The 10,372-nt window shown below is 36.5% G+C and overlaps 1 protein-coding gene across 8 annotated transcripts in view; it reads left to right on the forward strand.

Annotated features, from left to right (window-relative positions):
• The window catches only part of ANO5 (anoctamin 5), a 145,156-nt gene extending 139,712 nt beyond the window's left edge, over positions 1 to 5,444 (forward strand). For all 8 annotated transcript variants that reach the window (XM_031941867.1, XM_031941868.1, XM_031941869.1 and 5 more), the window contains one exon: positions 1,512 to 5,444. In XM_031941867.1, the coding sequence (XP_031797727.1) occupies positions 1,512 to 1,736 (225 nt within the window). In that variant the 3' untranslated portion in view covers positions 1,737 to 5,444. The remainder of the gene's footprint in view (positions 1 to 1,511) is intronic.
• The last annotated feature ends 4,928 nt before the right edge of the window (positions 5,445 to 10,372 follow it).

Below are 10,372 nucleotides of genomic sequence, written 5' to 3' on the forward strand. Positions count from 1 at the left end.
TTTCTACCCCTCCCCCCCCCTACTTATTATTTCCATTTTTCTGTCTCCTACCCCTCTCCCTCTGTCTCCTTCTGTCTCTCTCTCTAATACACACACACACACACACACACACATGCACACACATGCACACACACGTATGTTTATGTGCACATTACAGATGTTTTCAAACCCTGCTATGAGGTCAGAAACATTAAAAGAAACAAAAATTAAAAGATGATTCTCTGTCTGTCTAGCCTTTCTTCAGGCTTCACACTCTACTCTACCTCACTCCTTTAGTTGTTCCAACTAGAAGATAATTTCTAAGCCCCTTCCCATCCTGGCTGTTCTTCTTGGGATACGATCTGGTTTGTAGGACTCGTGTCATTTTCAATCTTTCCTTTCTATGCCTCCTATTTAAATCCTACTTATCCTTCAAGGTTTCTAATATTTCAGGACAACTATCATGTTTTCTTGGGGGAGGGAGGAGAGAAATTGATAAGTTTGGTTCTGCTGATTCTGTAAGAAATGCACAAATCTCTGGAAGATACCTGGTATAGGAATCCTAATAGGGAACTGAGAACATGACTCCAATCTCAGCCTAAAAAAGCCTTGTTGTATCATTAGCAGCAAGAGTAAGGTCATGGAAGATCATTTCCCATAATCCCATTATCAGCCTTCTGGAATCAAATTGGTACTGCTTTGATCAAAATTTTTAAAGTCTTACAAAGTTGTTTATTTTTTTTAATGGAATCATTATTATTTAACTTGTTTTCTTCTCATTCTGTTCACTTTATTCTTTGTCAGTTCATAAATATCTTACTAAGTTTCTCTTAACTCATTCCTTGGATAATTTCTTGTAATACATTAGTATTCTAATACATTTGCACAATGATTTGTTCAGTCATTCAGTCATAGGCACCCTCATTATATTGTGAGCTCCCTGTTAATGTGAGCTCCTCCAGAGCTAGAATGAACACCTATTGAGAATGGCTTAAAGAAGGGCCCTATATAGATAAAGGCTTTGAGGTTCCTTTCAACTCTGAGCTTCTTGTGATCTTTGGCATTTTTACTACCCACATTTACCAACTATCTTTATAATTATCTAGTTCTTCCATTATTTTGTAAATCACTTAACAGTGCTGAGTAGCTTCTGGGTTGAGATGTCCACTCCAGTCTTCTTGGCTCAGTTTTTCTTTGGTACTACCTCTTTTAATATTGACTTTAGTTGCTAGTAGATTGGATTATTGAGTAGGTAGCCCAGTACTTTGGGGAGCTTAATTTCTTTGAATGTAGAAAGTTCTTATGAAACCATTAATGTGGATAACAAAACAATCCCAGTAATACAAAAGGTAGTATAATAGAAATAACATTTGGTCAAGAATCTGAAGTCTTGGATTCAAATTCCAGTTATTTGACATGTTGGAAAGGTGTCCAATTTCTTTGGGCCTTAGTAAATAAGACTATTTGACAAGATAGCCTTTAAAGTTTTTTGGTTGTTCTGATTATCTCTCTTTTTTAAATTCTTCCTCTAGCATATTGTTTTTATTGTCAAATTCTTTGTGGCCTGGATGATCCCTGACGTCCCATCTGAGGTGAAAGCCCGAATCAAACGGGAAAAGTTCCTCACCATCCAAATCCTCCATGAGTATGAGCTCAACAAACTCAAGGAGAATCTGTGCAATAGGACAGATTATCAAGTGGAGAAGGAAGTTATCGCCACAGAAGGGAAAAGGGAGCTGGCCCAGATAATGGGATAGCCAACAAATCCAACTGACACCTGGTGTCCTGACTTGCCTCATTTCTCTGGGACTTGGTTTTGGGACAGGAACCAGATGTGCATTTTGGCTCTTTATTCATTCACCCAAAGATTTTTAAACTCTTATAGAAGCCACTGGTCCCAAGCTTTGCCACATCGGAAAGCCATTGTAACTTCACGGTGCCAGCTCTTGTCACATGCTGTTTTATGGATTTCTGTGTGTAACTGTTAAAGTGTGTGTCCAGAATCCACTTATCAGAAGATCATGGAGTGTTGCTACTTAATTTTCATGGTAAGGCTGTATTTCATCTTCCAGTACGTCGGCATGTTGTCAAAAATTTCCATCCTCTAGAACGTTTTGTACACTCTGGTTTAAGTCTTCCCATCAAGTGATTTTAAGAGCAAAAATGAAAAGGAAAGGACTGTGTCTTCCGAAGCGTGCACATCTTGCCACTTTACCCAAAGAACTAAAATCAGTTGATTTAAAAGAAATGCACACATTCACACACATATACAACAAAATAATACCACAAAAAATAAAACTACATCAGGTGGAACATGATTTTCTGGGCCCGGTGCTTAAATCTAATCAATTAAATGTCCATTAAAATCCAGGAGGGCTGGCCTTCCAGGAAATTTCATAATTCCCACCCCCACCCTCCCTAAGACAGACTTCTAAAGCATTGCAAAGAATTAATTCATCCCAGTTCTTGAATGCTATTGTCTCTAATATGGGAACCAGGCATGCTTTGTTGTGTTGCATTTCTGCGAGTCCTCACAAGGATAAAATGGGTTGTACAGAAGCTAATATCTTATATTTAAAGAAATCAAGACAATGTATATTAATGTATCTGCTATCTTTAAAATTATGAAGTCGATAGAATTATAATTGTTATTATTGAAGCCTTGCCTTCCTTGCTTCTCTTGCCTCATGGAGCCGTTTTTGCATATTATCAGACAGTAGCATTAGCCATGTGTATCAATTGGCCATAGGCTGTTTATGAAATGTGTACTTGTAAAAGCGATTTCAAGCCTTTTGAAAATTACTTCACACCTGTTTTCTATGGCTATAAAAGCCTATACCATGCTCAGTGCCTTTTTTCTATGTCTTTGATACATATGAAATGAAAGTATTGGTCCTTGAGTAAACACCCTGTATTATATTTCAAACACAAGCCTGGAGACCTTGAGAAGCAATCAACTTAACAATGAATGCCCTGTGTTGTCTGTGGAGGAAGAATGATTATGAGTCATTTTAGATGAATCAGTAATATACTTGTTGTCCGTCTTCCCAAAATTAACTGTAAGGTATACTTTACATACATGAGTAGGATTCTAAAGTCCTTGAACCTAAATCACATATACATATGTACATATCTATACATAAACACTATGTATGTATTACATACATCATTTATATATATTAAAAATAGAGGAACAGATCAGTTTGGTACTATTTGAACCCTTTCCTTCCTAGCTTGTGTTCAGTTTTAAATGAATGACCTTTTTCTATCCTGGGACATTATGAAAATATTTGATCAGAAAAATTCTAACAGAATTTCTCTTAGGACTTTCCGTGTTAATTATCTACCTCCTCCAGCACACAGCGTACTTTTGCTATCATCTAAGAAATGGCAAATGGCTTAGGTTGATCCTCCAGTGACTGAGGCTTTGAAGTCTCCATATCACAAGTCTGGGTCTGGTAAATCCCAAGACAACCCTTCCCACACACCCTTTCCACAATGCTTCCACTATCATCCCTACTGCCAATCACCAATTCAGATTGTGCCATCAGTTGGGCTGACAGTTAATTTTTATTTTTTTGTATAAATCTAAATGTGCTACTGGCCATTATAGATCTAACATGCAGGCTATTGAGCCACTTGAGAACCAACCTGGTATTAAGTGCAATAAGCCACCAATGGTTTTCCTTTATGCCAACTTGTATGCTGCTAATATATTGCACATGATTCATTCACCACTTTGTTTCCTCCTCCTTGTATATAAGTTTGAGTTTATTCTGCTTAAATTCAGCTTAAAGCTGTTTCTGACAGCTTCATGAAGCAAAATAAAACCCATGAAAGTCTCCCCCCCCTCCAAGTGCTAATTTTACAATGTGAATTGGAACGCAAAGACCAATTCTTGTTTTGCTAGAATGTCCATGAAATGAACACAAATGGAAGAAGACATATAAAAAAAATACTCCAAAGTGAGGCACTTAAAGTGTCAGGTGGACTTTTTATTTTGAAAGAGAGATTGTGGAGAATACAAGGTGCCCCAGAAGTCTTAATAAGCTTCAATAACTTACAAATGTACTAAGACTTTTGTCCCTTTAAAAGGACATACTATACTTTGTATTTATGGTTAATTCTTCCTTCTAGAGGGATCTCCTTATTCCAAAAACTCTGAAGTTTGCCATCGTTCAATCAATTCTACCCCAGACTAAAATTTTCTTTGGAGAGAATCTTTTTAACAAGCATTTCGTGGTGGACATCTTCTGGGGGGGTGGGGGTGGAGGGTCTCCATCATTTGGTTGGGTGATTCTTATTTATCATTGAAGCTGATGGATGTGCTTTTAGTAGTAGTCCAGGACTACTTCCAGCTACATGCCTACTCCAGCTTAACATTTTTATAAGAGTTGAAACAGATGTGTAACGGCATTCACACCCTTGTCCCCTACCATTACTTTTTTCTCCATAAAAATATAGACCACAAAACACTAACATCATGGGAAGGGAGAGTCTGGATTGTGTGAAAATTCTTTTTCCCACTTCTATGATTCCCCCTGCTTAGCACACGTTATCACATTCAATTGAGGTGTTACAGAAATAGTATATACTGTATTTGTGTGTTGGGAAGAGTTCCTTCTTATTAAGTTGACTCAAAAGTCCAAGGGCAACATCCTTAGGCTTTAAGCAGTGGTAGGGTTTTCCTGGCTTTTGAGACTAAATAAATACATAACAAAAAGTGTCCTTTAATTCAAGGAGAAATGATCCCATAGGGCATCACTACAGCACTTAGCATGGCTGCCACACTCTGCCTCCCTCGATTTTTCTCAGGAGAAAATTGTGCTGATGGAATAAGACTATTGATGGCTGTGCTCTTAGTTGGGGGGAAAAAAAGAAGAAGAAAAAGAAAAGAAACATTGTAATGGGAAGCTTTATTTTTTATTGAACAGATACAAAATGTCTGCTATTGAAGGAGATAGAATGTCAGGAAGTAGCTATAGGATCATGAAGGAAGCATACTACCAAGTAACACTATATCCTTTTTATAGCCATTTTCTCGTCTGTTTACTGCTCTTTTGCCATTGTACATGATTGTTCATGTTGGCTTTTCCAATCAAAGAAATAAATAATCTGGGCAGGGAAGGAGAGGATTGTGGGAAAGTGGGGAGTGACCTGTGTACTGCATTCATTCACTTCCCTGCCTAGATCCCAAAACATAATGTTTTTATTGTTATTGATTGTGAGTAGCTAGTAGTGATTTGCTATTCTGTGGTACCCTAATGATGACTCCGCCTTATTGCATCCCATTTCCCTGTTTTGTTTTTTAATGTAAATGTTGCTTTTAGTCGATCTGTATATGAATTTCAGGAGATGTGAATTCAGTCAGTAAATAAAGCAACATTTAATTTTTTAAGCTGTGCTTTTGATAATATTTTAATTTGTGTGTTTGATAATAAAATGTCGGTGGACTTTTCACTTGGTTTGGGTGCCTTGGAAAATTTTTGTATTACCTTGAAAATGTCAGAAGGAATATTAGAAACCATCTCATCCAACTTCATTTAGACAATGAAACTGAACTCCAGAAAAGGGAAGTTATATTTCTAAGATTGTATAATAAATCTTTGTTATACAACAAAGCTTGGGTTACCCAGGGCCTCAATCTCTTGTGATTTGTAGATCAGTGTTTTTTCTACAACACTATTGTGCCTCCCACAAATTATCTTATATATAATTTATATCATATACATATATATATATATATATATATATATATATATATATATTTTCAAATTTATGGAAATGTTGAAACCATGTTAGTCTTTGGCAAGGGAGGGGGGAGGAAAGGTAACGCATGGAATAAAGTGAAAATATATATATAAATATAAATATTTGAAAGTGCCATTTGCAAATCTAAAATCACTTCATTACTTTAAACTCATTTTATACAAATTAGTTTGCTCACAAATTTGTCATAGATAATCTTAAGAGTTGAAAAAACTGAAGAGGTCAGTATGATCCAAATTCTCTATAATATCAGAAAATTTAGATGAATATTTCTGAGGAGAGAGAAAAAAATTAGCCTATGTGTATATGTGTATGTATAAAAATTTTAAACAAATCAAAACAAAACCAATCACAGAATCTCATGGTTGAAAGATGTGTAATCTTGGAGTCATAGGGTATGTATTACACCTGTTCCCTAGAAACATTCCCAACAGGTCACTCAGGCTTTGTTCAAACACTTCTAATGAGGAGAAATCTACTCTCCCTCTAAGTCAATTCATTCCACTTGGGGCTATTCTTGTTGCTAAGAAACTTTTCCCACATAGAATGGAAATCTACATTTCTGCAATTTCTACATCTCATTTCTTGTTCTTCCTTCCGGGGCAAACCTGGACAAGTCTAATGCCTCTGCACATGGCAGCTCTATCCCCCAGTACTTGAACGTCTCTATTTCTCCCTGTTCCCCTAAAATTCTCTTTTTCAGACCAAGCATCACGGAGCAGCCTGGTCTAGAACTCAGGTCTGCTGTCTGCAAGGCCAAAAAGAAATTTCAACACAGAATGAGGAAAAGGTTGTGTGAATGTGTGTGTGTGTGTGTGTGTGTGTATAAATAAAATATACATGCACAAATTATGTATACATATACACACATGTGTCTATATAACCTTATATGCACACATTCATATATACATATACACATAACCACTAGGTTGTGCAGTAGATAAGAGTATTGGGTTTGGAATCAAGAAAACCTATTTTTCTGAATTCAAATCTGGCCTCAGACACTTACTTACTAGTTGTGTGGCTAGGCAAGTGACTTAACCTTGTTCTTTTTAGTTCCTCATTTACAAGATGAGAAAAATGGCAAATCAGTGTCTTTGTCAAGAAAGACCCAAATGAGAAGGGAATGAGAAAAGGAGAGGGTGCTCATAGAAAGGGAGGGTGACTGGGATGGCAGCAGTCAGAAGCAAAACTTTTTTTTGAAGAGGGACAGGGCAAAATGACAGAGATAGAGAATAGCATAAACAAAGGAGGGAAATTCTATGGAGGGGAATGGTCAGCAGTTGTAACTGAACAAAATTCTTAAGCAAGTTTCTGTGTTAAAGGCCTCATTTCTCAAATTTATGGAGAAATGAATCAAATTCTCCACTTGACCAATGATCAAAAAATATCAACAGTTTTCAGATGAAATAGTCAAAGCTACCCATAGTCATATAAAGAAATGCTTTAAATCACTATTGATTGGAGAAATGCAAATCAAAACAATTCTGAGGTACTACCTCATACCTATTGGATTAGCTAATAGGACAGAAAAGGAAAATGACAAATGTTGGAGGGAATGTAAGAAAACTGAGCCGCTAATACATTGTTGATGGAGTCAAGAACCGATTCAACCATTATGCAAAACAGTTTGGAAAAATGACCAAATATGGGTAGCAGCTCTTTTCTGGTGGTAATGAATTGGAAATTGAGAAAGTGTCCATCAACTGAGGAATGGCTGAACATTTCGTGGCATATGATTGTGATGGAATATTATTGTGCTGTGAGAAATGAGAAGCTAATCATAGAAAATCCTGGAAAGACATACATGAACTGATGCAGAGTGAAATGAGTACAAAGTAACATGCAATATTCTAAAGTGATCAATTATAAAACGACTTGGCTATTCTCAGCAACACTAATTCAAGACATCTCTGAAGGACTTATGAAAAATGCCTTCCATCTTCAAAAAAAGATCTGATGAAGACTGAATAGAGCTAAAGCATACTTTTTAAACCTTATGTTTCTTGGGTTTGTATTTTGATCTATTATTATTATTGTTATTATTATTATTATTATTTTGCTGAGGCAATTGGGGTTAAGTGACTTGCCCAGGGTCACACACCTAGGAAGTATTAAATGTCTGAGACCATCTTTGAACTCAGATTCTCCTGATTACAGGGCTGGTGCTCTATCTACAGTGCCACCCAGCTGTCCCCTATATTAATTTTTTTCTATGTTTTTCATTACTGCATATATAAGATGCATATCAAATTGCTTGCCTTCTCAATGAAAGGGGTGGGGAGAGAAGAGAATTTGGAAGCCAATTTGAATCTAGGCAATTATGCTGTTTTTATGTTTAACTGGAAAAAAATTTAAAAAATTAAAGAAAACCTTAAATGGGGTTATGAAGCATCAGACATAATTGAATAATACTTGTACACATATGTGCCTATACATGAATATAATATATAAGTATACTTATATTTGTATAAAAACAAAATAAATATTAAAAGCCTAGCTTGATTTCTCAGTGGAAATTTTCAGCCTGATACATTTGTGTATCAATTGCATAGAAAATATTTATGAGATCTGGTGAATTATATGTATTCAAAATAAAAATGTTTGTAGAGGGAACGGCAACAATTTCCTTGAAATGGAGTTTTAAAAAAGCATTACAGGTTGATTAATATGCATTGAGTATATCACCAAATATACTGCTTTTATTCCTTGGTAGAAAAGAGATGGGAAACTGGTCAAAGATAAAGTATCTAGGATCATAACCAAACAAATATGAATTTAACCTGTTGTAAGAAAACCTGGTCACTGAGAATATGAGTCGGTCCCTTTCCTTCTTATCCCTTCTCTGGCCTCGCTGACCTGAGCAGCCAGACTTCATTGGTAGAACAAGAGGATTACATGACCACATTCCAGGGATTTCACTCACAACCCTCACCAGTTAATGGGAATGTCTCTCCTCTTTGGATTTTTTCATCAAGCAGTCCTGGGGCAAATAATTTTCCAAGCATGGATTCGCACCCTTAAGCCATGTGTACAGAGCACTAGATAGTAACCAGATGAAGCACTATTTCATTCATAGACCTTTTCAGAATAAGTGGAAGGGATCAATCTTTTCAATTAATCAGAGAATTGTAAAGTAGTGCATTATACTGACCTGTACCATAAAGGACTCTGGGCTTGGAGCCAAAAGAATTGGTTTGAGTACTGCTGCTGCTACTGACTTGGTATATGGCACCATGTATAAAGTTTTACATAAGGTTATTATAAGAAAAAAGATTTTGTAAAAATTCTGATTTATATTGTTATACGCATATAATATATGCACACTTTAGCACTTTAAAGTTTATAAGGCGTTTTTTCCTTGTAACAATCCTTCAACAGGGTAGCGCAAATAAGCATTATCCCTATTACAGGATTAAAATCTTGGTTGTGTTATTTATGATCTGTGTGACCTTAGGCAAGTCTCTGAATCTCTATATGCCTTATATGGGGAGGGGAGGGGTGCGGAAACTAACCTCTGCACCCAATTTCATATGTAAAATGAAAGACCAGGATTTGAGAATCTCCAAGATCTCTTCCAGTTCTTTATGCTGCCATTATCTTAAATGTATCGGACTCAAACTAAAAGAAAGTAGTGTAGGATTGTGGGAAATAGATTGGTTAGGGAGTCAGAATATGTAGTTTGCCCGTGGCTCTGACATCTATTTGTACATAGCTACTACTCTATGAGCTTCAGTTTTCTTCTAGGAGGAGAAGAAACTGGACAAGACCTTCATCTGAAGAATGATAGGATTGAGCTTGATTTCTAAGGTAGGTCCTTTGTCTTTAATTCTATGATCTTAAGATTCTAAGCTTTTGAAAGTCCTCGGCATCTCTAAACTTTAAGTTCCATCTGTGTTCCAAAACCTTCTATTAGGCAGAAAAAGTGGTGCGGTGGAAAGAGCTCTGGACTAAGTCAGGAAGACCCAAGTTCAAATCCCAATTCAGACACTCAATTTCTTCATCTTTAAAAGGACTAGGGAGGAGCAGCTAGGTGACACAGTGGATAGAGCACCAGTCCTGAAGTTGGGGGACTGGAGTTCAAATTGACCTTAGACACTTAACATTTCTTAGCTGTGTGACCCTGGGCAAGTCACTTAACCCTAATTGCCTCTGTAAATAAATAAATAATGAAAGGATTAGGGATTTCTAAGTTCCCTCCCGATCCTAAAACTCCTGACCCTATGATTTGAATGTGAATCCTGCCCCTGCAACTTTCTTATGTGACCTTCCCTTTTGTGGGCTTTCATGTCTGCATCTCTAAAATGGTAGGACAAGACTAAATAATCCCTAAATCCTTCCAGTTCAATGTATCTATTATTTTATAATCTCACTAGATTTTTTCCTCTCAAAAATCACTTTCAGAGCACTAGCTAGGTTACTTTTTGAACTAGCTAAAGCCCATTTCTCTCCTACATTGCTTCATATCACCTCAGCTATATTACCTGCAACCATTACCATTCATAAGATGTAGCATAAGATTTGCTTTGTTTCCTGGTCCCTAGATTGTAGAAAAGGGGAAAGCAATATAAATGTGATCATCTTTTTAAATCTCTTAAATCCAATAAACATTTGTTAAGCACTA

Source organism: Sarcophilus harrisii, chromosome 6 (assembly GCF_902635505.1).
Source record: "Sarcophilus harrisii chromosome 6, mSarHar1.11, whole genome shotgun sequence".
Lineage (NCBI taxonomy): Eukaryota > Metazoa > Chordata > Mammalia > Dasyuromorphia > Dasyuridae > Sarcophilus > Sarcophilus harrisii.